Here is a 27,966-nt window from a genome sequence, read left to right on the forward strand (position 1 = left end):
TGCAGCGAGGGGGCGTTTCTTTCCTTTCCCGGCAGGACTTTACCCCTCGCTGTGGTCCTCCTCTCTCCCCCGGGGTGGGGATGGTACGTCCCACCCTCCTCGCATTCCCGCCCCTCCGCCCCTCCTCCCCTCCGGAGCAGTGGCGCCGCCGCCATCTTGGCACGTCAGGTTGAGGAAAGAGCCAAACGCTAAATTTTGGGGCCCCGAACAGGGAGACCCTCCCGCGGTAGACAGCGAGACCTACCCAGCCCTTCTCCCCTCCCCGCTCGGCCGCGGGGCTCTGAGGCGCGCGGAGGCCGGCTCAGTTCCTGTCAGGCCCGGGAAGGAGGAGCGGGCCTGGCGGCCGCTGCCTCCCCAAAACGGGCGATACCACCCAGGCGGGGAGGAAAAGGCCTGGTGACTGCGGGGCTGCTGCACCGCCCGGGGGCGGGGTGCGGAGCGGGCCTGCCGGCTCCCTGGGGCGGGGCGGGAAGGGCGGAGCGTGGGGCGGACGGAACCACCGGGGCGGGGTGGGGAGGTAACGGGACGGGCGCGACCATGGCGCGGTGAGGGAGCGGGGGTGGGGATCGGTCCGGGGGAGGCCTGGGACCGCTGGCTTGTGTGCCGTCTCGGACGCCCCCCCTTTCGCTGCCGCCGCCGCCGCCCCGGGCATGTCGTCCAACTGCACCAGCACCACGGCGGTGGCGGTGGCGCCGCTCAGCGCCAGCAAGACCAAGACCAAGAAGAAGCATTTCGTGTGCCAGAAAGTGAAGCTATTTCGGGCCAGCGAGCCGATCCTCAGCGTCCTGATGTGGGGGGTGAACCACACGGTAACCAGCTCCCCGGCGCGCGCCCCTCCGAGCGCGGCCCCGCGCGTGCTCACGCCCCCCGCAGTCCCGGGCCTTTGCCCGGCGGGCCCCGCCAGTGACGCCTGCAACCCCTTGGCAAGCCAGTTGCACGCCCACCCCACCCTTGCACGCCGTCCCGGCCGGGTGTGCCTCCCCGCGCGCCACGCGAGGCCTGGTGTCACCGTCGGTGGTATGCCGTCGCGTCCTTCCCTCCTCTCCAGTCCCTCAAGCTTCCTGCGTCTGGCTTCGAGCAGCTCCTGGAGCGCAGAGGGAAGGCCTGGGTGGGGTGGAATGGCTTTCATCCCTTCTTCCTCTCTTCTCGCCTCATCCCGTTTGTTGCATTTGTTTTCCCCCATGTTCCTTATAATTGGCTGCCTAGCTCACTGTCCAGTTGACAGGGCAGGTGGCACTGGCCTGCCTGAGTATTCCTCTATTTCTGGTCGTTTGGTTGGTGTGACTGCTCAGAGTTTCCCCATCCTCCAGACCTCCTGGCCACTGACTGGAAATCCTCCTTGGGTTTCCTTTTTTTCTTCTTGAACGAGATGTATCAACTGAAGAAGCACAGGCTTCCTTGGACCACAGACACTTTACCAGGGTCTTCCTGGGTTAGGGAGAAGGGAGAATGTAACCATTTGAGAGAAGGTGAGGCCTGCTTATGAGGACCACTCATAGTAGAAATGATGTGTCTTCCTGAATACTGTGGTGTTCATGTCAAAGATGTTGACTTCTCAGTTACTGAGCTTTTTACTGTATGGTCATGAGGATGTGATAATGGACAGTGATTAAGGTGAGAGAGAGGTTCCCTGGATCCTTGGGGTGTTTTGAGATTGGCCAACAGCTCCTGTTAGGAAGTTGGAGCCCCGCACAGTGTTTGATCTGGAGGACTTCGTTTGTGTCCTGTTCGTTTGGGATCTTCTTTCTCTTCCAGCCACTTGCTCCTTGCGTTCTGACCATTTCATTGAGTCCCTACACCGGAAATGAGAAGAGGAAGTAAGAGGACCTGAAATGCCAGCTTCACCAACTAAAAGTTTGGAATGAGAAAAATGAAGCTAATGGCTTGAGTTTCCCGTGAATATCAGTTCTTTAGGCTCCCTGACTTTTCTGAGCACTTGAAATTGCCCACAAGACCAAATGATGACAAAGGGGCGCAGGGCCAGCAGGACTTTTTGCTTTGCTTTTCTAGAAGAGCCTCTGGCTGGAGATTGATGAACCATAGTCTGAGCCGGGGTTTTAGATCCTTACTGCTAATACAGAAGTGCACATGGGGGTCTTGGGCAGGTTACTGTTTTCAATAACCCCACTGAGGTGGACATCCTGGCCAGGGTAGGGAGAACCACTGGTTTAATGCCTAGACTTCTGGGAGCTGCTTTGATTCAGTAGTCCAGCAGCATTTGTTGCCACTGCTTCCTGCTGCCTCAGGGGTCATCTGACAACATTGCAAGGGAAACTGGGTCATCAAAATGTGAACCCTGTGTCCCTGCCTTGAAATCAATCCTTGATTTTGTTGTGCAGCTTGTTTCTCACTAGAAAGCATCCTGTCTGAATGGAGAATTAGTAGAGGTCTGAGAGTCAGGAATGTTACAGCTAGTCGTAAGGGACTTCGGGCCCCTTATTTTATACATGAAGAAATGGAGGCCCTGGATGGAGGATTAGGTCGCCTGTGGTTACAACAAAAGACGCAGCTCGTTGTCCAGTACTGTGGGCTGTGTTGGCCGATGGTGGTGCTTGAATAGGAGGTCTCGTTTTCTTTGCCTCCTTTTCCTTGTCCTGCCTCTCATCCAAGTGCCAGGACAGATGGGAATTATGGTCTTGTTAGAGAACCTGAATGTTACGGTCAGGAGTGTGTGCCTGTGCCTGCCAGTTCCCAGGAGTGTATGTGGTGCTTGGTTTTCTGATAGGCAGGCAATGAGTCTCTGGCAGATGAAGAGGCGTCTGTGATTCCTAGTCACCCTCTAGTTTTGCTAACTTTAAGAAAGTTTGTTTGAGAGCTAGCTGGGAAGGCATTGACTTTAAGCAAGACCCAAGCCTCTGGACATAATGAGTGAACACCTCAGGGGGAGATGCACTGGGCACCACTGCCCTGGACAGGCCGAGCTTTGGAGCTCAGTTAGTCAAAAGTTTTCTTGCTTTTGCTTAGCCTGCAATAAGGTCTAGGACTTCGTGGGTCCCCTTGGGAAATGGAGCATCTCCCCAGAAGACTATAAAATCTTGCAGTTCTCAAGGGGGTCAGGACCACATTGTTTTGGTGGATTGATGGCCTTTCTTGGAGGTCACCTTCCTTCAGAAGCCCATCGTTGCAACTTTTTGCAGTCTACGTTTTCAGATACCACCTTTTCTTTGATTCTTTAGTTTCTCACCCATTTAAGCATTTAGGCTGTGACGGTCTATGGTTGATGGTGTATGAGACATGAAGGATGGATATGTCTTTATCTGTAGTACAAGTCAGTTACATACTCTCTCATGAGGTGGTTGGTTTACTTCTGGGTGGAAAAAGAGGCCTTTGAACTCAGTGTTGTAACAGGAGCTCCTCTTGTGGACAAGAGATGCAGACCCTGGACTTTGCAGAGGAAGACTGTGTAGGAAACAGGGAGAAAAAAATCAGAAGACTTTGGATCTGTCAGGGGAGAACTAATAGAGAGAGAAAACCAGAGTTTTAGTGAATGAAATACAGCCCAGAGGGTCTGGAGTTAGGGAAGAGGTGGCCTGGGAGAGGGGTGTGGAGACCGGAGGAGGCAGACCTGGCTTGATAACCTGTTGGCCATTTTTAGGAACCAGGTATGTATGAAGCCTCATCCCAGTGATTAGAAAGAATAGGGGAAGTTGATGGTAACTATGTTTAACTATTTGGAAAGCTGCCTGACTGGTTCTTCAAAGTGACTGCACCATTTTACATTTCCACCCGCAGTGTGTGTGGGTTCCAATTTCTCCACATCCTGTCAACACTTGTTATTGTCTGTCTTTTTCATTATAGCCACCCTAGTGGATTTGAAATGGTATCTCATTGTGATTTTGATTTGCATTTCCCAGATAGCTAACAACGTTGAACATCTTTTCATGTGCTTATTGGCCAGTTGTATATTTTCACTGGAGACATATCTATTAAGATCCTTTGCCAATTACTTTTTGCCCATTTTTAAATTGGGCTATTTGTCTTTATTATTAACTTGTAAGAGTTCTTTATATATTGTAGATACAAGTCCCTTAGCAGATACATGATTTGCAAATATTTTATCCCATTCTTTGGGTTATCTTTTTTACTTTCTTTTTAAATTAATTAATTAATTCATTTTTGGCTGTGTTGGGTCTTTGTTGCTGTGCACGGGCTTTCTCTAGTTGCAGTGAGCAGGAGCTACTCTTCGTTGCAGTGCATGGGCTTCTCATTGCAGTGGCTTCTCTTGCTGTGGAGCATGGGCTCTAGGCACGTGGGCTTCAGTAGTTGCAGTGTGCGGGCTCAGTAGCTGTGGCTCGCAGGCTCTAGAGCACAGGCTCAGTAGTTGTGGCGCACGGGCTTAGTTGCTCCGCGGCATGTGGGATCCTCCCGGACCAGGGCTTGAACCTGTGTTGCCTGCATTGGCAGGCGGATTCTTAACCACTGCGCCACCAGGGAAGCCCTTTTTTACTTTCTTGATGGTATCTTTTGAAGCTCAAGTTTTTAATTTTGATAAAGTCCAATTTATCTATTTTCCTCTGGTTGTTTGTACTTTTGGTGTCATATCTAAGAAGGGTTTGCTTAACCCAAGATCGTGAAGATTTACTCCTATATTTTCTTCTAAGAAAAACTCAGCGTTTTCTAAGAAAAACTCTTTTAGTTTTAGCTCTTACATTTAGATCTGTAATCCATTTTGAGTTAATTTTTGTGAATGGTGTGAGGAACAGATTTATTCTTAAGTCTGCTCAGTTCTCTCCCACATTCTACCCCCATTCTGTCCACACATTTTCTTTGCCTAATGCAGACCCAGAACCTCCTTTCCCTGCCTTTTTCTCTTTTCCTGCTACTTTAAAAATCTTTAGTAAATAGGGACTTCCCTGGCAGTCCAGTGGTTAAGACTCCGCGCTTCCAATGCAGGGGGCATGGGTTTGATCCCTGGGAGCTAAGATCCCATGTGCCGTGCAGCGTGGCCAAAAAAAAATCTTTAGTAAATATTCCTGCTCTAGTGAAGCCTTTGGATGAATTTGTCCTTCAGCACACCTTCCCACCTCACAGAGAACACTGGGACTCAAACAGGAAAAGAAAAGCCAAGGTGTAAAAAGGAGGACTAAGCCCAGGGGTGGATTTGTTGGCACCTGTGGCTCTCTGTTCTTGCCCCTTTCCTTTCTGGAGTTTCACATCTCGCTTGGACCTCCTTGGTCTCGGGAATGTGTTCCCCAACACGTCATGTTTTCTGATGGTGGCAGGTAACAAATGATTGTCAGTGGTGGCCAGCCCATTGATGAGCCACCCACAGAACCCTGGGACAAGTCAGGAAGCCTGCATGCCCAACGCGCGCCTCCTGGGTAGCAATCCCTATGAAGGTCGCAGAGGGAAGTGGAGGCTTCTGGAATCAGAAGTTCACCGGACTAGAACTAGTGACTGAATTCTCATGTCCAGTAGGATCAGCACAGGGTAAACCCTCTGCTTCTAAGTTGTTTCTCACTCAGCTTGTTTAGCCTCCTCATTATTTATGCTGATGGCTCATAGAGTTAATCTTGTGGATAATCCAAAAACCACTTACATGATGTGAGATACAACACATTTACCGTCCTAATATGTTCTGTTTATCGTGCTACTCCAATGAGTTTGCATTCCGCAAGTGCACTTCTGCTGAAGGTGAAGGAGGTTGGCCGAGAAATGTGCTAGATAGTAAAGGAAAGGCACGTCTTCCCGAAACATTGCTTTAGTCACAACCTTTCATGCTTCAAAGCTTTTGGTCACTCTCCTTTATTCTCCTCTCCCTGGCATTTAAGACTCTTTACATTCTGGTCATAGCCTCAGTAGCTAACCTTAATCATCTTTCCCATCTTCCAGGCCATGAACCTTAGGCATGGTCACAGCGGCTTTGCTATCTCTTTTTCTTTTTATCCTAGTGTTAGCCATCTTTCAGTCCCCCTTTTCTAGCTATCCATCCCTCCAACCAGCATTTATTGTATAACTAATTGTGCCAGCCATTCTGCTAGGGACATAAAAATGGGTAAGGTAGTCTCTTCCTTCTAGGGGCTCACAGTCTAGTGGAGAAATGAAACACGTAAGCAAACAATAACCCAAGCGAATGTGATATTTACGATATAAAGATGCACATGGGAATAAGTAACTAGTTCAACCTGGGGAAGACAGGGAAGCTTTCACAGAAGTGTTATTTAGTGAGATCTTGGCTGATTCTGTTAGCTTTATTCAAGCTTCTTCTAGTCTTGCTGCCATAGTCTACTACCTGAACTATTGTAATAGCCCCGTAAATGGTCTTGCTGCTTCTTACCTTTGCCCTGTCCAATCCTTACTTGATTTTGATTTCAGAATTACCTTCCTGTATCACCCATCTGATCATGTGAATTCCCAGACTTAAACCTGAGAGGACTTCCCATTGCCTGCAGAGTTAAGTCCAAATTTATCATATAGTGGACAAACTAAGTTCAAATTCAGGCTATGTCCCTTAGTATAGCTTTGGAGTAGTAATTTTTCTCTCTGAGATTCATTTTCCTTTTCTATAAAATGAGCATAACACTTCCCTGGCAGATTATTAGGACAGAGGAAAGGAATGGAAAACACTACCTTAGCCAGGGTAGCTGCCCATAAGAAGGATTGCACAGCACAGTGTAACAGAGCCCAGGTTTTGGCACCAGCAGACCTGGGAGCAAATCCTGACTCTACACATACTGTCTGTGTGACCTTGAGCGAGGTGCCTTGAACCTTTTGCAAAAGGAAAAATCAGATTAATAATAATTAATGTGACTATTAAATATTAGAAATATAGAATAGGATATATATGTGAGATATATGATATATAATAATATAAAGCACTGGCCACTTACAGACATTCCATAAATAGAAGCAGCTGTTATTTACTAATATTGATAATATGGGAGGCTGCTCACCTGTCTTTCCTGTACTGTCTCCCTCCACTACTTATTACCTCTGTCCTACCCTGCCACTCTCCCCCCGCCCGCCTACCTAAAACGGGCAGTATACTTTTACAGCTCTGAGGCTTGTTTCCGACTGTTCCCACAGCTGGGATTCCCTTCCTCGGGTTTTGTGTTTTGTTCCTTTTTTTTTTGGAGAACTACCCTCGTAGGCCTTTCTCACAGGTATTTCTCTATAGCTTCCTCTAGCCACCAGCTCTCCCATGCCCAGGCAGAATCAATCATTTCTTAAGCTACTTTTCCGTCTACCTTTATTCATAACTCTATAGCACTCATCACGTTGTATTTGTTATTTGTTATCTGTCTTCCCAGGTAAACAGAGACCATATCTTTTCCTTTTTGAATCCTCAGCTTCTGGCACATAGTAAGGCTACACTGAGTAGAAGTTAACTGAGTAGAAGTTTGGCAGAGTCTGAGCCAGATCAGGAAAGACCTTAATTGCTAGGCTGAAGGAGTTAAAACTTTACCCTGAGGTTGGTGAGGAGCCATGGAAGATTTTTAGGCAGGGTGTAACGTGATCTTGTTGTGGGTTCTTCCAGTGTCAAGTGCTCTTGGCAATACCAGGAGGGGCATTAGGTTCCGTTTCTAGCCTGATGTGTAAGGGCTGGGAGTCTGACTCTGACCATATTAACCTCACCCTCCTCTGACATGGCTGTTCTGTTCACCGTCCCTGTGTTCTCACTTACTTAAATGCTCCTTGACTTCCAGATTTACTGTATCATAGGTTTGTGTCATCTCCCGGATAAAAGGATAAGCCTCCCACTTTTGTGTGCACAGTGCACACAATGCTTCCCTTGCTGCACACCCCCTTCTCCCTAACATAAAATGAAGCATGTAGTAGGTATTTCGGTAAGTGCTTGTTCAACTGAAATTGAATAGAACTCTCTGGGGATGTAAAATTTAGCACAACGAAAAAAAGGAAAAAATAGTACAGCTGATCCCTAGAGTGAATCATCTGCATGTGGCCCAGTGGAAATGAGGGTGCGTCTACGTAGTTCAGCTTATGGATTGTTCAGCAATATATTATCTGTTAGAAATTCCTATAGTCAAGAATAGAGATGAATTGAGAACTAAAAACTGACCAGCTTACAACTATTCAAACTATGCTGCACTTAGAATTACACAGAGAATTAACGAATGGAACGTCCCTGAATAGCTCTTATTAGAATAATTCATCCTGGCTAAGGGGCAATTGACCCCTCGCAAGCAAGTGTTTTAGTCTTTCCTAGTTCTCCCAGTAACAAGCCCTGGCCATGGCATAGAGTCTGGATTTTAGACTAACCCAAATCAATCAGTAGCAGATACTAGAACCTTTTGGTATAAAACCATATTCTTTGAGCCAGTGATATGTTCTTTCTAGCATGGTGGAATAAGCTAGAAAAGGCAGAACTTAACTTTTTTAAACTCTCAGAGCCAGACTTAATATGCCAGGAAAAAGGAAGTGGGACAGCTACAATGAATTGTTTCTGTTGGCAGAAAAATGATGCGAAATGGTTTCCTCTCTAGTCGCTCACTAAACAACCAGCTTGCCCTGTGAGCACCCCCTGGAATGGTAACTGGCAGAACTTTTTTTCTGTGGCTGTTGAGCCAGTGGTGGGCATCTCAGACCTGGATGCTGGGAATTTTAAGTGTACGATTTGAGGACTTTAGACAAAATGATGTACTCATGTAGTCATCATCCTAAACAACATATAGAACGTTTCTAATAGCCTAGAATTGCGCCTCTTACGTCCCTTTATAATCATCCACACCCCTCACAACCCAGGCAGCCTCTTACTGGATTTCTGTCACTATAGATTCTAGAATTTCATATAAATGGAATCATACACGCTGTACTTTTACGTTTATGCCAGTCAGTTATGCCAGCAGTTTATTGTCTCTGCCCCACTGCCAACTTACACTGCTACCCTACGGCCCCTCCCCATACACATACACTCCTATGCCTTCCTTCATTTCCCTGTGAGTAAATTGAGTTTTTCACCAGTTCTAGGAAGGTATGGTTTCCCCAGCCCAGTTACTACATTAACTTGAACTTCCTCCATCCTCTGACATTTCTAAATAAAAAAGGTTTGGAACATGAAAGGAGCAGCAAATTACATGGTATTTCCCCCCATTTATGCTCCTGGAGGAGTCCTAATGACTAGGTTATTCCCTCACTGCCACATGGGGCCTCATTGAGATAATAGGATTTGCAACGAAAGTATCCAGGAGACACAAGACTGTGCTCCCCTTGCCCCCTATCCATTAAGTCGGGACTAAGGTTTCCTCTCTAAATCCTGAATGCATTAGTGGCAACTGGGTTGAGGGTCAAATGTCAAATACTCTGCTGTGATGGGAGAGGACATCTGCGGCTAATTAGACCACTAATTGGCTAAACTGGGGATGGGGAAGGGCAGGAGCTGCCCTCTCAGCTCTGCACCAATGGGAAGCCAGTTCCCTGTGCAGCCTCCAGCTCCCTGAAGGGGGGATGAAGGACAATGAGAAGGTTTGTTTGCAGTGGGGGCAAGGCACCCTCCCGCATCTCCCCCAGTTCAGCACAAGAGAGGACATGGCTTTAGGGCCTGGCCCTGCTTTAATTAGGAGAGTAAGAACGAGCCAGTGGCCAGATGTCTACCTCTTCTGCTCACTTTAAATTTAATCCTTTACTTTGGAGATAAGACTTACATACCCACATAAACCCATCCAGCTTTTTTCTTGCCCCAGGCTGATTTCTTGAGTGATCCCCAATTGTAATGAAGATGTTCAAAGCCCTCAATTAATACTGACATAGGTTGGGTGATATTTATTCATAGATCCATGTATTATTGCATTTGGTAAATACATATATAGTACCTGCCATATGCAAATCGTGGTGCCAAGTACCATGTGTGGAGCCTCCAAGGTCAGTTAGATGATCTTTGCTTACAAAGATCAGTGATAGGATCTTGCCTAGCTTATAGTCAAGCAGGCTTGTGAGGTTTGTAAGCATTAACTGCAACGTGAGGGAGGCTGTGAGATGGCCAAAGGATGGATACAAACAATGCTTCAGGAATCCCGAGATAGGAAAGAACATTTATGGTCTAGAGAATCATGGAAAGCTTCATAGGGGAGGTGCCTTTTGAGCTGGACCTTATCAGGTGGAGAGAATTTCAGTAGGTAGAGATGAAGTTGGGAACTTATTTGAAGAAAAGAACAGAAATAAAGACAAGGAGGGGGGCTTCCCTGGTGGCGCAGTGGTTGAGAGTCCGCCTGCCGATGCAGGGGACACGGGTTCATGCCCCGGTCTGGGAAAATCCCACATGCCACGGAGTGGCTGGGCCCGTGAGCCATGGCCGCTGAGCCTGCGCGTCCGGAGCCTGTGCTCCGCAGTGGGAGAGGCCACAACAGTGAGAGGCCCGAGTACGGCCAAAGAAAAAAAAAAAAAAAAAAAAGACAAGGAGGGAATCCATGGACATGTGTTTGGTGAGATGGTGGCATCCACGGTGTAGCATATTTTCTCTCTGAGGCAGGTGCCTTGGCTGAGAACCTCACTTTCCCCTTGCTTTGCAGATCAATGAGCTGAGCAATGTCCCTGTCCCTGTCATGCTAATGCCAGATGACTTCAAAGCATACAGCAAGATCAAGGTGGACAATCATCTCTTCAATAAGTAAGTTGCCTGCTGAGTGGGCTCAGGTTTTGTGGCAGTTCCTTCCCTCAAGGCAGAGAGCTTCCCAAACCTCACCGTGGTGAGGACAGGCAAGCACCTAGCAGGGTGTGACAGCAACACCTGGCTCACAGAGCTGAAAAACTGGCTGGGAAAATGCATTCATTATGTGCCTCTCCCCCTTGTGCCGTCCTGTCATCTCAGTCCTGTATCAGCCTACCTCCAGTGTCCCTCAGGGCTTGTGGCTCAGCCCAGAGTGATTCATCTAGGGCCAGTTTAGTTAACAGTGAGCTGCTCGGGAGCTGAGGTATCTAGTACGAGGCTGACAGCAGTGGCCCTATCTTGATCTTAGTCTGAGGCAAGAAGCTGCCAGGCATGTTCCTGGCCTGGGATGCAGCCAAGCTTCTTTCTTTCCAACTAGCGTGTGAACAACAGGCTGAGCATGGTGCCCAGGGGCGCTATCTAAAATCATTCTTCCCATTTTTGCTCATTGTGGCTTCTTGGATCAACACTGGTGTCTTTGTCTCGGACTCTGATGGCGCAGCTGCCTCACCTGGCACAGTTTGGGGCTTGCCGTAAGCCCTTTAGAGGCCTTGCCTTTTCACCCTCTGTGGGTCACCCAAGGAAATATTTGCAGCTCGCACTCTCTTCCCTTCTGCATTTGAATCCTGGTTCCACTCTCCATTGTCTCACTGTCTCCACCACCTCACCAGCTGGGCTCTGTCACCCCACCATTCCCAGACCGTTAGCCCGGAGGAGAAGCTTGATTTGAAAAAATCCATTAGTGGCCTCTCTCTGCCATAGTAAGTAATAACATCATATTCTAGAAGCTGTCTGTCTTCATAGCTGCTACTTGCTAAGCGGCCACCTGTATAGAAGAAAAACTGTTTCTCCTCTACTCTCACATCACTACTCACTTCTAATACCAAATGTGTGTGTTTCCCACACATCAAGCAATTCTGTAGGACACTAACTAGGTGTCCTACAATTCAGTTCAGTTCTGACACTCTCGACCTGGAGTTAGCATCAGGTCTCACAGGTTAAGGGCTGAGTCCCACAGGACTGCCCCTCCACCCCGCTTCGGACCCCAGTCTCCAGTCCAGGTTGTCACCTGTGCTTCTGACCAATTTGCTGTAGCTCAGAGGTTCCCATGACCCTCCCCCTTGGGTTGGATTAATTTGCTTGAGTAGCTCACAGAACTCAGGAAGACAGTTTACGTACTAGATTACCGGTTTTTTATAAAAGGATACAACTCAGGAACAGCCAGATGGAAGAGAGGCATAGGGCAAGGTATGTGGGAAGGGGCAGGGAGCTTCCATGCCCTCTCCAGGCACACCACCTGCCCCAAACCTCCACGTGTTCACCAACCTGGAAGCTCTCGAACCCTGTCCTTTTGGATTTTTATGGGGACTTTTTTATGACAGCGTGATTGATTAAGTCGCTGGCCACTGGCGACTGATTCAGCCTCTAGCCCCTCTCCCCTCCCTGGAAGTCAGGGATATGGGACTGAAAGTTCCAACCCTCTAGTCCTGGTTGGCTCCCCTGGCAAAGAGCACCCATCCTTAGAGGCTTAACAAAAGTCACCTCGTTAACATAAATTCAGGTGTGATTGAAGGGGGTTTGTTACAGATAACAAGACACCTTTATAACTCTTACCACTTAGGAAATTCCAAAGATTTTAGGAGCTCTGTGCCAGAAACAAGGACAAAGACTAAATATATATTTGTTATTATATCCAGTATCACACCACCTAAGGAAAGAGAGGCAGTGCTACCCTGTGAGGCAGGAAAGGGGATTGTTCTGTGCCAGAGGTCCGGGCTCAGGTGTGGCCATTATTGTACCAGGGTCCATGGTGTCCACCACATTGACATCTTGGCCTAAAGTGGACATCCAGTATCTTTATTTGTTTTTTCATCTTTCTTGATTCCTTTTGTCTTTTCAACAACTGTTTACATGCTAGTTATAAGACTGCAGTGCTGTTTACTAGAAGATCAGGCCCCTGCCTTCATGAGAGGCCACTGCTTTTTATTTCCTTGAAGTCTACCATCCTGGAGTAGTCAGAGGGACATATTTCTTTTTTTTTCCCCTCAGTTTTATTGAGATATAATTGACATACAGCACTGTGTAAGTTTAAGGTGTCCAGCATAATGATTTGACTTACATACATCATGAAATGATTGTCACAATAAGTTTAGTGAATAGCCATCCTCTCATATAGACACAGAATTAAAGAAATAGAAAAAAAATTGTTTTCCTTGTGATGAGAACAGAGGGCCATGTTTCTGAAAGGGAGTTCCCAAGCAGGTTGACTGTTGTCAAGATGGAGGATTTGGAGGAGGCATCCCTTCAAGGTGATCTCCTTCCTCCTGGGAGTCTGTGGATTGACTAAGGAGTGGGGAGGACGTAGACTGCTGCCAGCAGCCAGCAAACGAGGCTTCATGGAAAGATGGGATCCCAGTCAGTTGACTGAGGACCTCTTCAATCTAAAGCACCCTCTCCTTCCATCCCAGTGGAAGCCAAGGGCAGGACTTGCTGGGTGTAACCATCTTCAGGATGTATTGATAGGAGCATCTCCAGAGGAGGGGGGTCCTTTGATGAGAAAAGCCTTTCCCTTTAGCAGTCAGACTGACATTTACCTCACAGCAGCTCTTCACATGCGGCCACCTACCTGCAGCAAGTACAGCACTTGTGAAGTAGGGCCAACACTCAGTCTCACTTCTCTGCAGGTAAGGTTTTTTTTCCCTTTAATGTAAATTTTATTGAAAGATAGCATGTACTCAGAAAAAGTACACAAATCATAAGAATACAGCTAGATTAATTTTTACAAAGTATATACAAGGAATGTGAGGTTTTTAAACTTTTACATGCTCAGAATCACCTGGAGTGTGTGTTAAAAATGCAGATTTCTAGACTGACCTCGAGAATGCTGAGGGCTTAGCATCCTACATTTTCAGTGCTGCAGATTGTTCCGATCCAGGTGACCTGTGGACCACACTTTGAGAAGTCCTGGTGTATGAGTTAGAGGAATAAGAAGTTCACAAGAACATGTCTCTGCTTTTCCCCAGAGAGAACCTCCCCAGCCGCTTTAAGTTTAAGGAGTACTGCCCCATGGTGTTCCGGAATCTCCGGGAGAGGTTTGGGATTGATGATCAGGATTACCAGGTATGGGGTGTCTTTGCAAAATCGTAGGGGTTAGGGAGTGGAGGGGGGTCAGGAAGCCACAGGACAAGTAGGGAACCAAACGTGTCTACTGTTCTTGTGCTGCGTCTTCCTGTCATGTCTCACTCCAGCCCAGGCAGTCTTTCTCCAGTGTTGGTGGGCTCTTGGAGGAGTGAGGGCCTTAGAAGTGCTTCTCATGATGCCTCACAGGCTCAGGCTCCTCTCCCTGGGAGGGAGCACAGTGGGAGGGAGAGGGGTCTACGGAAGCTGCTTCAGTTTAGTCTGACATTCCCAGTCTAGGCTGAAGAACCCTTCTCCTTCGTAGTTTGACTTAAAAGAGAGAATTATTGCCAGCGGGAGATGAGGCCTCTTAAAGCTGATAAGACAGATTATAAAAGGAAGACTTCAAGGGTAGTGTAACTTTTTGCCAGGTATGAGTGCCACCTCCTAAACTCCCCTGTCCTAACGTTGGGAGGGGGGCTAGGCATGGCAGGGCAGCTGCCCCCTTCGGGGGGTGATCATGTCACAGAGGCCTTTGGCCTATTGGGAGGAATCAGTCCCAATATCAGGGACATTCTAGTCTGACTCATTGTCTGGGGCTTCTGTTACTTCTCCACCCAGCACCTTCCTTGGACTTCCTCCCCTGGCAGACAGCCTGGTGGTGAAGGTGGGAGAATTTTCCACTTCACTTGTGCAGCAGTGAGAAATACAGCTGATTTTCAGTTGTCTGTTGGGGGAAAAAAGGAGAGTACAGCCTAGTGAAATCTAAAATGCATGCTCACATCTTGTAAGATGCTGTCATTCCTCCCATCCCGCTCCCAGGAAGTCTTTCACAGAGTAGATCATGAGAAGCAGGGTCTCCTTCTCCTCTGTCCTCCATCCAGGGGGCCTCCTGAAGAGGAGGGGGAGGGAACGTGAGAGGAGGAAGAGATGCCAGAGACTTGCACAGTCAGGACCAGCCGTGTCCAGGAGGTGCTGGGAGGGCCTCCAGCCCCTCCTATTGGGACCAGACCCTGAACTAAGTCATGCCCTGATTGGAGCATGAGGTTTTTGGAAAACTTCTTGCCATTATTGGCAAGGTTGCTCGGGTATCTTCCTTCCGTGGTGGCTCTTTCCCTTCCCCTTGGCCATCTAGCCACATCCTGTATTTTTTCTCTAATAGACTTTTGGGCAAATAATGGTGCTCAAGACTGAAATAGGGGCAGGGAAGATGGTGTTCAGGGAGGGGACTCTCTGCTCGTAGACTACCAGTGACTTAAAGAGACAGGAAATGCTGCCTGGAAATGAGGCAGGGGTAGAATTATGCTTGTCAACCCTCTGTCTTGTGACCTCCCGAAGGTCTTTTCCCAGCATCTGCTCGGTGAACACATCTCTTTGGTTGACTCACACCTTCCCCTACTCCCTCCCCGCTTGAGGCTTCTCCTGCCTTCTGATCCTAATGGGAATGGGCCTCCGAGAAGGAGCAGGGACAGAGCTAGAAAAGCTCCCCGGATCTGCCTCGTAGCTCTGCAAAGACAAACAGGAGTCTGAGGTCAGGGGAGAGGTGTTGGGCAGAGTGGTGAAGACCAGCTTCCTGCTTTGGGAAAGGTTTTCCAGCATGAGGGTACATACAGGAGATAAAGATGACTGTGTCCACTCCTTCTTTATGCTTGACTTCTTGAATATTTCCTAAGCTTTGTCTTCGTCACCCCCAAGAGACTGGGACAATCATCTCATGTTGCAGGTGAGGAAACTCAAGAGTAGAGAAGTTCCGTGGCTCACCCAAGGTCCTATTACACGTGAGCATCAGGATTAGAGCCGAGGCCCCTAACATCTGAGGCCGAGTTTTAGTTTTTAGAGCAAGTTCTCTAGGATCAGAACGAAAAGAAATATTTCAGTCAGTCCTCTTCCCATCCCAGTCAAGGATTAGGAGCAGGTGGTAAGGAACAACCCTTGTCTCTCTTATGGAAGACTTTTTGGGAAAGATGTGAATTTCCCATGAGAAATGGGGTGGGTAAGGTCCCATCTGTCTCAGTGTTGTTGGCCTTAGAGCAGTCTGACCCGTAAGAGAAGACTCAGAATACAAGTCAGAATCTTCATTCCCCTCCCAAGACCAGCTTTTGTCTTGGTCCACCAGAATTCAGTGACGCGCAGCGCCCCCATCAACAGCGACAGCCAGGGCCGGTGCGGCACACGTTTTCTCACCACCTATGACCGGCGCTTTGTGATCAAGACTGTGTCAAGTGAGGATGTGGCTGAGATGCACAACATCTTAAAGAAATACCACCAGGTATGGTGAGTCAAGAGCCTCAACAGCAGAGGATGGGTTGGTGGAAGAGGGAGAGGAGCCCCCGGTAGAGCTTCTTGGGGAGGGCTTGGTCCTCTTTGGTAATGGCAGGTACCTCCTGATAACCAAGCACTTGCCCTCCCCCAGGGCCGTGTTTCTGTGAGGTGAAATGCCTACTTGAGAAAAAGAGAAAAGAAATGAAGGCACGTTATGGATGCAGGCCCAGTTGAACAGCTGTGTCTCGTCAGAGTTGGAAAGTTTTCACACTCTGGCACCTGCCTCATTTCTTCTAAAAGAGGTCCTGTCGGCTCAGCAGGGCTGCTGCTTTTCCCGCTCCCATTCTCCTCTCATCTGGAACTTGCCCATGAGAAAGGCAGGGAGTGCCTGTCCGAAGCCTGCCTGGGTCTTCAGGGAAAGCTGGCTTCTCTCTGGCCACCTGAGAGGTGGTGAAAGGGACTTCTGGTGTTTCGGGAGTTACAGCAGAAAACCCTGGGGCCTGGCATGGGCGAGAGCTTTGGGTACGAAGCCATTCAGTTTTCCCAGGCGACCCCATCACAGCCCTGCCTCTGCATCCTCTCTCTGCCCTTTGGCTTTCCCATTTCAGGCTGGCAGAGAAGATGCAAGTCCTAGATCAGTGATTTTCCTGCAGAATCCCAATCGGATGAAACCAAAGGGGCTCTGCACTGCCTGCTCAGCCTCTCCCTCTGCCTTGCCGGTTAGGGGTGGTGGCGGCTGTTACCTGTTGTAAGTCTGAGGAACCCCCATGACTTCACAGAATCCAGTTTGGAAACCACTGGTCTAGAGGCTAGAATCCCAGGGAGCATGTTAGCCCAGGAAGAGCCCCGTCCATCCTGGCACCTTCACCTGTTCCTTCCCTGCCTTCCTTTCTAGTTCATAGTGGAGTGTCACGGCAATACCCTTCTGCCACAGTTCCTGGGCATGTACCGCCTGACTGTGGACGGCGTAGAAACCTACATGGTGGTCACCAGGAATGTGTTCAGCCATCGGCTCACTGTACACCGCAAGTATGACCTCAAGGTAAGGGGCCCTGTGTTTCCCAGCTCTGTGGCCTCCCTCTCCCTGAGGCTTGGAGGGGCCACGACTCCAACTTCCACATAATGGGAAAGCCGGAGTGTATGTTTTCGCATGGGCAAGTGGCTCTGGAGTTGATGTGCCTAATTCTTAGGAGCCAAAGGCTGTCTCAAGTCCAGGTGACAGTGACAAGAGGTTATTGAAGCCCCCAATGTACCATATTTATGTAACAATTGATGTTTTTCCACCCCTGTCAGGGGGATGTGCACACAGAGGGCAGCAGTACGGGGACAGGCTGTGCAGACGCAGGCACCCTGGCAGCTGTCCAAGCCCCATGGACTGACAGCACAAGCACATTTCTAGACACGGACAGAAACACACGTGTGCCTGTGAACCACAGCACTCCGTTGTTCTTGAACCTGGCTTCCTGACTCCTGTCTCCTCACACCACTCTCCCTCTCTCTGCTGCGGCTGCACTGGTTTCCTTTCCGTTCCTGCAGTGCCCGTGCTCTCCGCCTCCCCAGATCTCACATAGGCTGCCTGTGATCTTTTCTCTCCCTGCCCTTTTCTCCACCTCCACCTTCCCCCACCTAATTACGTCCTACTTAACCTTCCGAGCTCGGCTCAAAATCAGTTCTTCTAGGAAGCAGGCTTTGGCCACCGCCCCTCCCCAGTCTGGACCCTGCCCCTGTACTACATGCTCTCAGAGTCCTGCCTTCTCCCCTGTACCACTGAGCACCATTGGAATTAATGGATTAATTAATCGTGTAACTCCTGCTTACTGTCTGTCTCCCCTGTTAGAAGGAGAGTTCCTTAAGGGCAGCGACTGAGTCTCTCCATTCAGCCCGATATTCTGAGCATGTGTCTGGTATATAGTCAGAGCTCTGTAAGCGGTCTGTGACAGAGGAAGTGAACAAGTTGCTGCCTCCTGGCCCCTCTAGGAGTCTAACCAGCCTACTTGAGTTCACCTGCTGCCTCTCCCTAAAGACCGGTGCATGTTTTTTCGATCAACGGAATTTGCCTCAGCTGGACTCCTCCTGATGGCTCTTATCCTTTCAGGGTTCTACTGTTGCCAGAGAAGCGAGTGACAAGGAGAAGGTATGCTGGGGCCTGTGCTGATCACTTGTGGAATGGGTCGCTGGGAATCAAAAACACCTTCTGTTGGCCGTCCTGTCCCTTCCTCTGCTGCCGCCCCAGCCTAGTTCCCAGACATGCGGTCTGTTGATGTGAAATGCTGTGTCACTGAGCTTGTGTCTGTCCTCATCCTTGGCCTAGGCCTTGGTCTCCAGCCTTTTCCGTTGCCCTTGCTGGGTTCTTCGTAGTCCTGGAGGGCTAGCAGTTTCCATCTCAGGCCAGCCTGAATCCGTGGGTGGCTGGCTGCTTGAGCTCTGAGGTAGTCTCAGGGCTCAGCAGGAAGTCCTTTGGTCAGTCCTCATTGTCTGACTCGTGCTACATATTTGCCATCCCTGCCTGCCCGAAGCTGGGACTGTAGACCCCTGGACTGAGCTGTTGATTTGGCAGCTTGGCCACCTTTGTGCTGAGGATCCTTTCCTTTCCTGTACCATTGCCCCCAGCAGAGGACTCCTTGGGGTGAACAAATCAGGCCACCAGCCTAACACTGCTATTGCTCTCTCAGGCCAAGGACTTGCCAACCTTCAAAGACAATGACTTCCTCAATGAAGGGCAGAAGTTGCACGTGGGAGAAGAGAGTAAGAAGAACTTCCTGGAAAAACTGAAACGGGATGTAGAGGTATATATTTACCCTCGTTTTTACTTTGGTTAAACAGGACCTCCTCTTGTCCCCAGAGCAGAAACCTCTTTAATCTTAAGAAAAATTGAATTCACCACTTCCCAGGAGTGTAGACAAGAGGAAGGGTGGTGATTTGAGCCATGTAGGTAGTTATTTGCATCTAAAGCTAGTGCAAATGTACATTCCATTTGGGGGGACACAATTTGTGCCAGTAGAACGTGTGTAACTCGGTTTGGAGTGCTTTCCCTCATCTCTTCTCTAGTCTGTTCCAACCCCTCTTCAAGCTTCCTTTCTGGTGGTGTCCCCGTAGTGGAGGGGGCATCCAGCTGTCAGAGTGACAGGAAACCAGCTGTTAAGATCTGCCAACCGTGCCTTTCTCTGGCTCTGATTCTCCACTTACCTAGCAGCATTCTGGTTGGAACAGGACTTCCTGTGGAGAAGTTCCTTTGGGGAGGACAGGTGGTAAATAATGAATGTGATATCTGATAATTCAGTGTCTCCTATTTTTTTTTTTTTAATATTTATTTGGCTGTGCCAGGTCTGAGTTGCGGCACGCGGAGCTTCATTGCTGCGTACGGGATCTTTAGTTGCGGCATGTGGGATCTAGTTCCTTGACCGCGGATAGAAACCGGGTCCCCTGCATTGGGAGCACAGAGTCTTAGCCACTGGACTGCCAGGGAAGTCCCAGTGTCTCCTATTTTAATCAGTTGGGAGCCTGTTCATTAAAACCAAATTCTATAAACTTCAGCAAATGTTTTATTTTTTTTATTGTGGTAAAATATGCATAACATAAAATTTACTATCTTAACCATTTTGAAGTTGAGTGGCATTAAGTACATTGACATGGTTGTGCAAGCATCCCCACCATCCATCTCCAGAACTTTTTCATCTTCTCAAACGAAAACTCTGTACCCAAGAAACACTAATTCCCCATTCCCCCTTCTCCCTTGCCCCTGGCAACCACCATTCTACTTTGTGTCTCTGTGAAATTGACGGCTCTAGGAATCTCATATAAGTAGATCATACAGTGTTTGTCCTTTGTGTCTGGCTCATTTTCACTTACCGTAATGTCTTCAAGGATCATCCATGTTGTGCTATGTGTCAGAATGTCCTTCCTTTTTGAGGCTGAGTAATATTCCATCGTATGAATATACTACATTTTGTTTACCTGTTCATCCATTGATGGACACTTGGTCACTAGTTAAGGTTAACTAATTAATCTAGTTTCTAGTCTCCAGAGAAACAGAATAGGGTGTAGAGAGATAGGTAGATGTTTATTGTAAGGAATTGGCTCACATAATTATGGAGGTTGACACGTCCCAAGATCTGCAGTTGACCAGCTAGAGACCCAGGAGACCTGATGGTGTAGCTTTAGTCCAGAGGCCAGCAGGCTTGAGACCCAGGAAGAACTGATGTTTCAGTCTGCATCTGAAGGCAGGAAAAAACTGATGTCCCAGCTCAGAGGCAGTTAGGCAGGAGGAGTTCCCTTTTACTCACAGGAGAGTCAGCCTTTTCGTTCTTCTCAGCCCTTCGACTGATTGGACGAGGCCCACCTACTTCAGGGAGAGCAGTCTGCTTTACTCAATTTACCAATTCAAATGTTAAGCTCATCCATAAACACCCTCACAGACATATCCAGAATAATATTCGACCCAATTTCTGGGCACCCAGTAGCCCAGTCAAGTTGACACATAAAATCAACCCTCACACTTGGATTGCTTCATTGTGAATAATGCTCCTGCGAACATGGGTTTAACAGACTTATTTTTGTTAGTAAGCTTTACCTTAACCACCCCCTACTACGTTTGTGCTTTTATTCTGACATTTGGTTTGTCCAGAGTCTTTCTCCTCCTTTTCCTCCTTTTCTCCCTACTCTGCCTTCAAGAAGAATTTAAGGCAGTTAACACAATTCATTTGTTTTCACTTGCATGTTACTTTATAAATGTTTGCAGATGGACGGGAGGGGGTGCGGCTCACAGAGTCTCTCTTTTCTGGGACACTGGTCCCTTCTCCTTCGGCCTTCAGAGGGCATTGTCCAGAGGTGCTTGCAATGGTGCCCCTCACCTTTCTTTCCTGAGGAGATTCTGCTGATCTCCTACCACTGGGGCTTCTTATGCTTTTAGTTGTCTTCTGGGCCTGTGCATAGAGCCCCTCTGGTCCTATTATGATTCTCCGTCTAGTCAGTCAGACAGTCTCCTGCAGTGCTGCAGGTTCATTTGTGACCATGGCAGGATGCCTGGTACATGGCTGATGGTGGCTGCTGGCTAGTTCACAGAGGACTTGGACCAGTGGCTGTGGCGTCACATTAGTTAAACTGGAATGCCAGTTGGCCATTTCCATCCTGTATCATTCCCACGCTCTTTGTTCTTCTCCAAGTCATTGAGTCCTGGCTCAGGAGACTTAGATACCATCCTGCTCCCAGCACTTGTTATATGGATGAGAAATGCGCAGTGCAGCGTTCCATTATTTCTTTCCTCCACCTCACCTCACCTCACCTCTTGATCCCAGACAGAATCGGCTCTTCCCTCTTCCTGCAGTGCTCCTTCTACTTTTACTCCCACAGCCTCTGCCTGCCTGACTGCTCTTCATTCATTGGGTCAGGCTCAACTCCTTTCCTCAGGGAGGCCCTCTCCCCTCTGCCGTCGACTCCCACAGCTCCTCGCCCTTGTGGAGTGACTGTCTTCTCCATTAGATAGTGAGCTCGTTGAGGGCAGAGGCTCTGATGTCTTATTCTCTGCTGTATTTCAGAATGGGAGAATTAAGTTGAAAGGAATGCCTTTTCTCTCCTTCCAGATGCCACTTTGCCTCTCCAGATGTCCCTTGTAACCTCTTCCTTCCCTCTCTCCTCCCCCCACGCCCCTAGTTCCTGGCCCAGCTAAAGATCATGGACTACAGCCTGCTGGTGGGCATCCACGATGTGGACCGGGCAGAGCAGGAGGAGATGGAGGTGGAGGAGCGGGCGGAGGATGAGGAGTGTGAGCACGACGGGGCGGGGGGCAGCCTGCTCTGCTCCTACGGCACACCTCCGGACAGCCCTGGCAACCTCCTCAGCTTTCCCCGGTTCTTTGGTCCTGGGGAATTTGATCCCTCTGTTGATGTCTATGCCATGAAAAGCCATGAAAGTAAGTAGGAACCTCTGCCTGCCTGCCCTGCCCCCAGCCCTCATCCTACCCGCCCTCCCCCTCTTCAGTGGGCCTCCATCTTAGTAACTGCTGACTTTGGCCCCTTTCTGCCTCCATCCTGGGTCACCAGCAGTAACGCTGTCTTCTGGGGCGCTGGGGTCCTTCTCTGTCAGGCCTTCCTTCACCTCTTTGCTTGTCCTGGATAGCTGAGGCCTGGTTTGGCTCTGGTTCATGGGATGGACAAAGCCTCCTAAACGGTGTCACGTCAACCCCACAGGGTGGCTGTGAAGATCACATAAGATAAGAGCTATGAAAGCTTCTAAGAAGAACTCCATGGGTCATTCCTTTCCTCACATTCAAAGTGATAGGGATGAATCTGGGTGTCGTATCTGGAGGGTTATGGACCCAGCTGCTTTCTGCTCTTCTCCCTGCTCTTCCTCCTTTCCTGCTTCCCCTCCCGCTTCAGGTGCCCCCAAGAAGGAGGTTTACTTCATGGCCATCATCGATATCCTCACGCCGTACGATGCTAAGAAGAAAGCTGCACATGCTGCCAAAACAGTGAAACACGGGGTGAGTCCTTCGTGTCTCCATCCGGGCCCGGGGGTGGGGCCTCAGACCCCCGGGGTGAGTCCTTCGTGTCTCCATCCGGGCCTGGGGGTGGGGCCTCAGACCCCCAGGGAGGCCTCCTGCTCGAAGGGGGTGCTCTCGTGGCCCCTTCTCCCAGGACAGGGACCAGGAAGAGCAGCCCGCCTGGTTGCCTTGTGTTCTTTCTCCGCCATCTACGTCCCATCCCCTCCCTGCAGCTGGCTGATATGCCCAACTTGCTTTGTTCTCTGGCTCCTTCCCCCAGGGCTGCTGGGCATGTCATGCATCTTGTTGACCGCCAGTAATAGCCTTGTTTACATGCCCACACTGCTCGCCAGAGGCCTGTTTCCGCATGGGCTTCAAGCTACTGTTCTCTAAACAGGGGCCCCCCAGAGCTCTGGGGCCCCTCTGCCGTCTCCCCATTGTCTTGTTCCTGCTTCAGTGGGAGCAGCCCTGGGATTGTGAATCAGAGGAGCGGGGCCAGGGCACTTCTGAGACATGGGAACCATTTCTCAAGGTGGCCTGCCCAGTTGGGGGCGGGGGGCAGTATTCAACTCTAACGTGGAGCCAGAGGCTCCTGAATACCCAGGCCCCTCCTAGGTACAGCCTCCTGATTAGGGCCTCTGTGTATTACAGGCGGGAGCGGAGATCTCAACTGTGAACCCTGAGCAGTACTCCAAACGCTTCAACGAGTTCATGTCCAACATCCTGACGTAGTTACCCTCTACCTTCAGCCAGAGCCAGAGTGCTGGATGTGGGGTCGGGGATTGGAAGAGGGAGAGGGTGTTATTTGGGCTGGATGGGAGGGTGGGGAGCAGAGTGGCGGGTAGGGGAGGGCTTTAGCAATGCGACTGCAGCCTGTGACACTGGAAGAGACTAGCTGGAGAGGAGGGGATGTGCTGTGTGTGCGCGTGCTCACAGGATGTAACCTCACCTGCTTACCCTTGATTTCCCCCCCATTTGACCCAGGTTAAAAAGGGGTTTCCTTTATGTTACCCTGTAACTTTTTAAGATACCTTGGGGCTAGAGATGACTTTGTGGGTTTATTTGGGTTTTGTTTCTGAAATTTCGTTGCTCCAGATTTGCTATTTATAACGATGTATGTCATCACCCTATCCACCCTCCCCATCCCTGACCTGCTCTCACTTCCCTTCGATTAGAGAAGCACCCATAGACCCAGCGAAGGGTCCTCTCAGAGCAAAGCGCTCTGGTGCCACAGGAGAGGAGGTTAGACGCCTCTGCCCTCCCTGCTGCATTTGATCTTGTCGAGGTTAACTTTTAACTTCATGGAGTATTGTGCACAGCTTCCTCCACTTTTTCAGCCTCAGCTCCAAGTGAAATGTTACATGATTCCTCCATCTAAGTGCTGTTCTTCCCGAAGGAACACTCCAGATCAACATCAGGCATCTTGGATCAGAATCAAAGATCTCAGAGGGGAGTGAGTTCATCCTCATGGGATGGTAGGGGGTCGGGGGCTGCTGGGCTCTTGGACAGCTGGTTCTCAGAGAACCCCATGATCACCACCCAAGCTCCTGGGCTCTCTCGGCCCCTGGAGTTCAGATGTCTTCTCTGTAAAGCCTCCCACTGAGTCAAGAGGAACTAGAAAGCACCTTTGGCTATAACAGGACCCTCGTGCTTATTAAACGGTTATTTCCCCTTGGGAAAGCCCAGCAAAGCTGATGAGTATCGAATGAGGTCCTATGCCCTCCATCCATTTACTTCCTTCTGACCTTCTCCCAGGCACTCTCATTTGTAGGTGAGCTTTTAGTTGGGGGCAGATCTCCATGTGCCTGGGGTGCTCCTTGCAGAGATACCTCTTCAACCCCCAGGGCTGCCATGTAGGTAATCTGACTCCCTGTGGTTTGTCACCTGGATGGTTGTGGCCAGCAGGGAGTGGTGCCCCCCACCTTGGAGCGTGGCACCCAAGCCTGAGGTTGCTTCTGAGCCACTTGAGGATCTGACCTGGGAAATCCAATTTGGAGGCTTGATGTGCGATTCAACCTGGCCCCAACCTCGGATCTGGTTTTCCTCGATGGCCCCCCAGACTTTTCGCAGATCTGCCACCCGCAAGCCTCCTCAGGAGTGGCATCCTGCAGCTTCCTTCAGGATCTCTACCCACCTTCTGAGCCGGCTACCTAAGCCTCAGAATTGTGTCCTTCTGCGATGCCGTCAGAGCAGTCTGGTCTGGCTAGGAGAGAAGACAGCCCTGTGTTGGGGGAGGTACATTCCTGCGTCTTCTCACCATCTCACCAGGAACTGGGGTCTTGGGATGAGACACGGTAAAACCTGTAGATAACTCCGCAAATGGAAGGAAAGTGTGTGGAACCATTTTGAATGAATGGATTGGTTTCCTTGGCTCCCTGCAAACCTGGCCAAGCTCAGCTTCTGGAGCAGGAACAAGCACCATCTCTGTGCCCAACCCACGGTATTTAGGTCAGGGAGGAATGGAGACCGCATTCTTGGACTCTACTGGGGCTGTTGGAACCCTTCTGGAAGAGGCAGACAGGGGCCAAACGACTGCCCTGGCCCCAGGAAGGGGCTGTAGGTAGCTCTGAACGTCAGCAGCAAGACCGCGAAGTGACCGGAAGAACTTGGAACCAAGTGGCTCGTGGAGAAAACAAATTTGACTTAGGAAGGAATTAGTAGGAATAATGTTTGGACTTGATTTCCCCACCTCCTAATCAAGAATGAAAATTTGGATCTGCTCCTAGGCGAGCCCAGCATCTCCCCAGCTTTTCAGGCTGTCCTCTTGCAGCCTCCACAACCTTGGGCTCCCTGGGCTTCCTGCATTTGGTCTGCTGATCATGCCGCCATCATGTGTACGAAAAGTGTAGCCAGTTGTGTTCGGTTGAAGGTCAGCTACCAGCTATCTGACTTCTTTAACATCGAGTTTTTGTGGGCTTTTGTTTTTGTTTTGTATATTGTTTACATTTTGAGAGGTAGCATTCTGTTTCAAATGCTCTTTTTGTTTTTCTAACAGTATTGTTGACTGGGTCAAAACATTTAAGCTGTGGTCTGGTGGATTTTAAATTTTGTTTAAAGCTCGTTCTCTGTGCTATCTTCAAAACCTTGGGTTTGGCCCTTTAACTCCTTTGGCATTCAAATGTTTAAAAGCTATTTATCTGGTTTTATACAAGTTTTTTCTCTTCTTTTTGCAACGATGAAGATGTTAAATTTGGTTTGCAGTCTGAATGTAGAGAAAGTGAAGTGATCCCCAAACCTTTGTGTTTTTTCTCCAAGTCCCACCATGCCCTCTCTGGGCAGGTGTCTGAGGGGAAGTGACTACCCTCACCATCACTCTTTGGAGCCATGAAGAAAAACTGAATGGTCTTACGGCATCCCAGAATAATTTGGTCTCCCAAGAACAAAGGCATAAGAATAGAATGTGGCTGACTGGGTGAGGCCTGGATGGGGACAGGGCAGGATTTTTCTCCATTCTCTCCCTCTGCCATTTAACCAGTCACAGCTTCTCCCGCCCTGCCCCTCTTCTGAAAGTCTATGGCTGAGAAAACTCTAGTCTCCCAGGTCTCCCCACCAAAGTAAGGGGTTCTCTGAAAACTCCACCTAGACCACTAGAAGGCGGCCTTTGGCCCTTGTTCCTATTAATGAACCACTGAGTCTTTGTCCCCTAGTGCAAGCTCATTCCCTGTGCCCTGCAGTTTGGGGGTTATGGGGCAGGCTAGGAAGCCAGCAGTTCCAGAAGCACAGCCTGAGGCAATGCTCGATGTCTCCTTTTCTAGCTCAGGGGTTACTGGTCTGTGGGATGTGCTATGAGTCGCCCTTGTGGCTGCTCTCAGTGGCACTCCCTAGGTTCCCTCCACAGGCAGCTCGTCATCCCTTCTCCCTCTTCCTACTTCTGTTTCTCTTGCCTGTGCTTTAGGCCTCAAACAGGTACCCTGGTAGCGCTCAGGGCTTGGGACTACATACTCCTGCCCTACTGACTTTCCCCTCTTCACAGTCTGCCAGGGCCTGCCCCAGGGAGGTGGACCAAAGACCCAGGACTTTTCTCAGTAGCCAGTCCCACCCTCCTAATTGTCTTTTTACCAATTCAGGTTGGGAGAGAAGAAATTTCAGCAATCCCCAGCATTTGAGCTACTCAAGTGTTAGGGGCCAGAAGGGACAGTGTGTTTAAAACAACCCTTAGGAAGCTCTGGCCTTAGACCTGTGGCTCCCCCAGTACCAGAGACCTCACTTTTCTGGCAGAAATGTGGGGAGGAGGCTCCAGCCTGAGCACAGGAATCAAAGGGAAAACATTCAAACTGCCCCCAAATCTACCAGCCATCTGCAGGCGGCTTTGTGACACAGCCCTGGCCTTCTTCTGAAACGTGCCACTTATGAAGAGTGTCTCCAGAGGGACGAGGAGAATCGGCTGTCCCCGGCGGGCAATCCTTTGGAGGCTGGGGAGGAAACTTCCAGAGGAGCCCCTTCCCCTTACTCAGAGCCATTTTGGGAGGAAGTGGGAACCAACAACCTTTGGGGGAAGGCCTGGTGCGGCTCAGCACACCCAAGCATCAGGTCGGGTCATTGTAATAAAAAAATGTGAATGAAGTTTAGATTCAGCTTTTGGGGGAGCAGGATAAACGACCACCCCACCATATGTGTGTGACTTCTCAATTTCCCACTGCAATTTCCATTTTTTTTAAATAGGAATTTTCAACCCCCTGTGCTTGTCTAATGTCTGCTCGGAACAGTTCGAGACCCTGTTACTGTTTTAAGATGCATGCATGTTAAGGTGAATCTCCAACCCGAGGAAAAAAATAAAATTCAAAAAAGGTTTGTGTACACACCTGTTATGTATGAGTCCTTCGGAAATAAGCCTTTTATCTATCTTTTTCATAATTAAAAGGTTTTGGTCCCAGTTTTAGGGGCTGCTTGGGCTAAATCAGGGTATGGCTTGAGTTTGGGGAAAGAACAGTCAATGACTTTGGTCACCCACTCTCAGATGCAGTTAATAAGCAATGGTTAAGAGCACAGGCACCGGACCATCTGCCTGTCAGCTGCCATTACCACACTCGCTGAGGAATGGACCAACAGCCCCTCACTTCTCCAGCCGCGTAGAACCAACACTTGCTGGGAGCCACACACCCGACACACCTGTCCTAGCTCTCCCTTGACTAGCTATGTTGCTGACTTAACAAGTCACCTCTATGTGCCTCCGGTTCTCCATCTAAACGTTTAGCTTAAAATCTAGTGGTTCTCGGGCTTCCCTGGTGGCGCAGTGGTTGAGAATCTGCCTGCCAATGCAGGGGACACGGGTTCGAGCCCTGGTCTGGGAAGATCCCACATGCCGCGGAGCAACTAGGCCCGTGAGCCACAACTACCGAGCCTATGCGTCTGGAGCCTGTGCTCCGCAACAAGAGAGGCCTGCGCACCACGTTGAGTGACCCCCGCTTGCCGCAACTAGAGAAAGCCCTCGCACAGAAACGAAGACCCAACACAGCCAAAAAAAAAAAAAAAAAAAAAAAAAATCTAGTGGTTCTCAAAGTGTGGT

General features: G+C 49.4%; 1 protein-coding gene across 1 annotated transcript; it reads left to right on the forward strand.

Annotated features, from left to right (window-relative positions):
* The first annotated feature begins 523 nt into the window (after positions 1–523).
* Positions 524–27,257, forward strand: PIP4K2B (phosphatidylinositol-5-phosphate 4-kinase type 2 beta). Its single transcript, XM_004282707.4, has 10 exons — positions 524–809; positions 10,467–10,564; positions 13,627–13,723; positions 15,837–15,989; positions 16,878–17,024; positions 18,078–18,116; positions 18,655–18,768; positions 21,632–21,890; positions 22,357–22,460; positions 23,112–27,257. The coding sequence occupies exons 1-10, from the start codon at positions 651–653 to the stop codon at positions 23,190–23,192; spliced, it is 1,251 nt and encodes a 416-aa protein (XP_004282755.1). The 5' UTR covers positions 524–650; the 3' UTR covers positions 23,193–27,257.
* The last annotated feature ends 709 nt before the right edge of the window (positions 27,258–27,966 follow it).

The sequence above is a fragment of the Orcinus orca genome, chromosome 19 (genome assembly GCF_937001465.1).
Source record: "Orcinus orca chromosome 19, mOrcOrc1.1, whole genome shotgun sequence".
NCBI lineage: Eukaryota > Metazoa > Chordata > Mammalia > Artiodactyla > Delphinidae > Orcinus > Orcinus orca.

Coding starts and splice junctions, on each gene's coding strand:
- PIP4K2B (XM_004282707.4), top strand. CDS start 651: ATGTCGTCCAACTGCACCAGCACCACGGCGGTGGCGGTGGCGCCGCTC. Junction 10,565..13,626: donor GACAATCATCTCTTCAATAA/GTAAGTTGCCTG, acceptor GCTTTTCCCCAG/AGAGAACCTCCCCAGCCGCT. Junction 18,769..21,631: donor AACTGAAACGGGATGTAGAG/GTATATATTTAC, acceptor CCACGCCCCTAG/TTCCTGGCCCAGCTAAAGAT.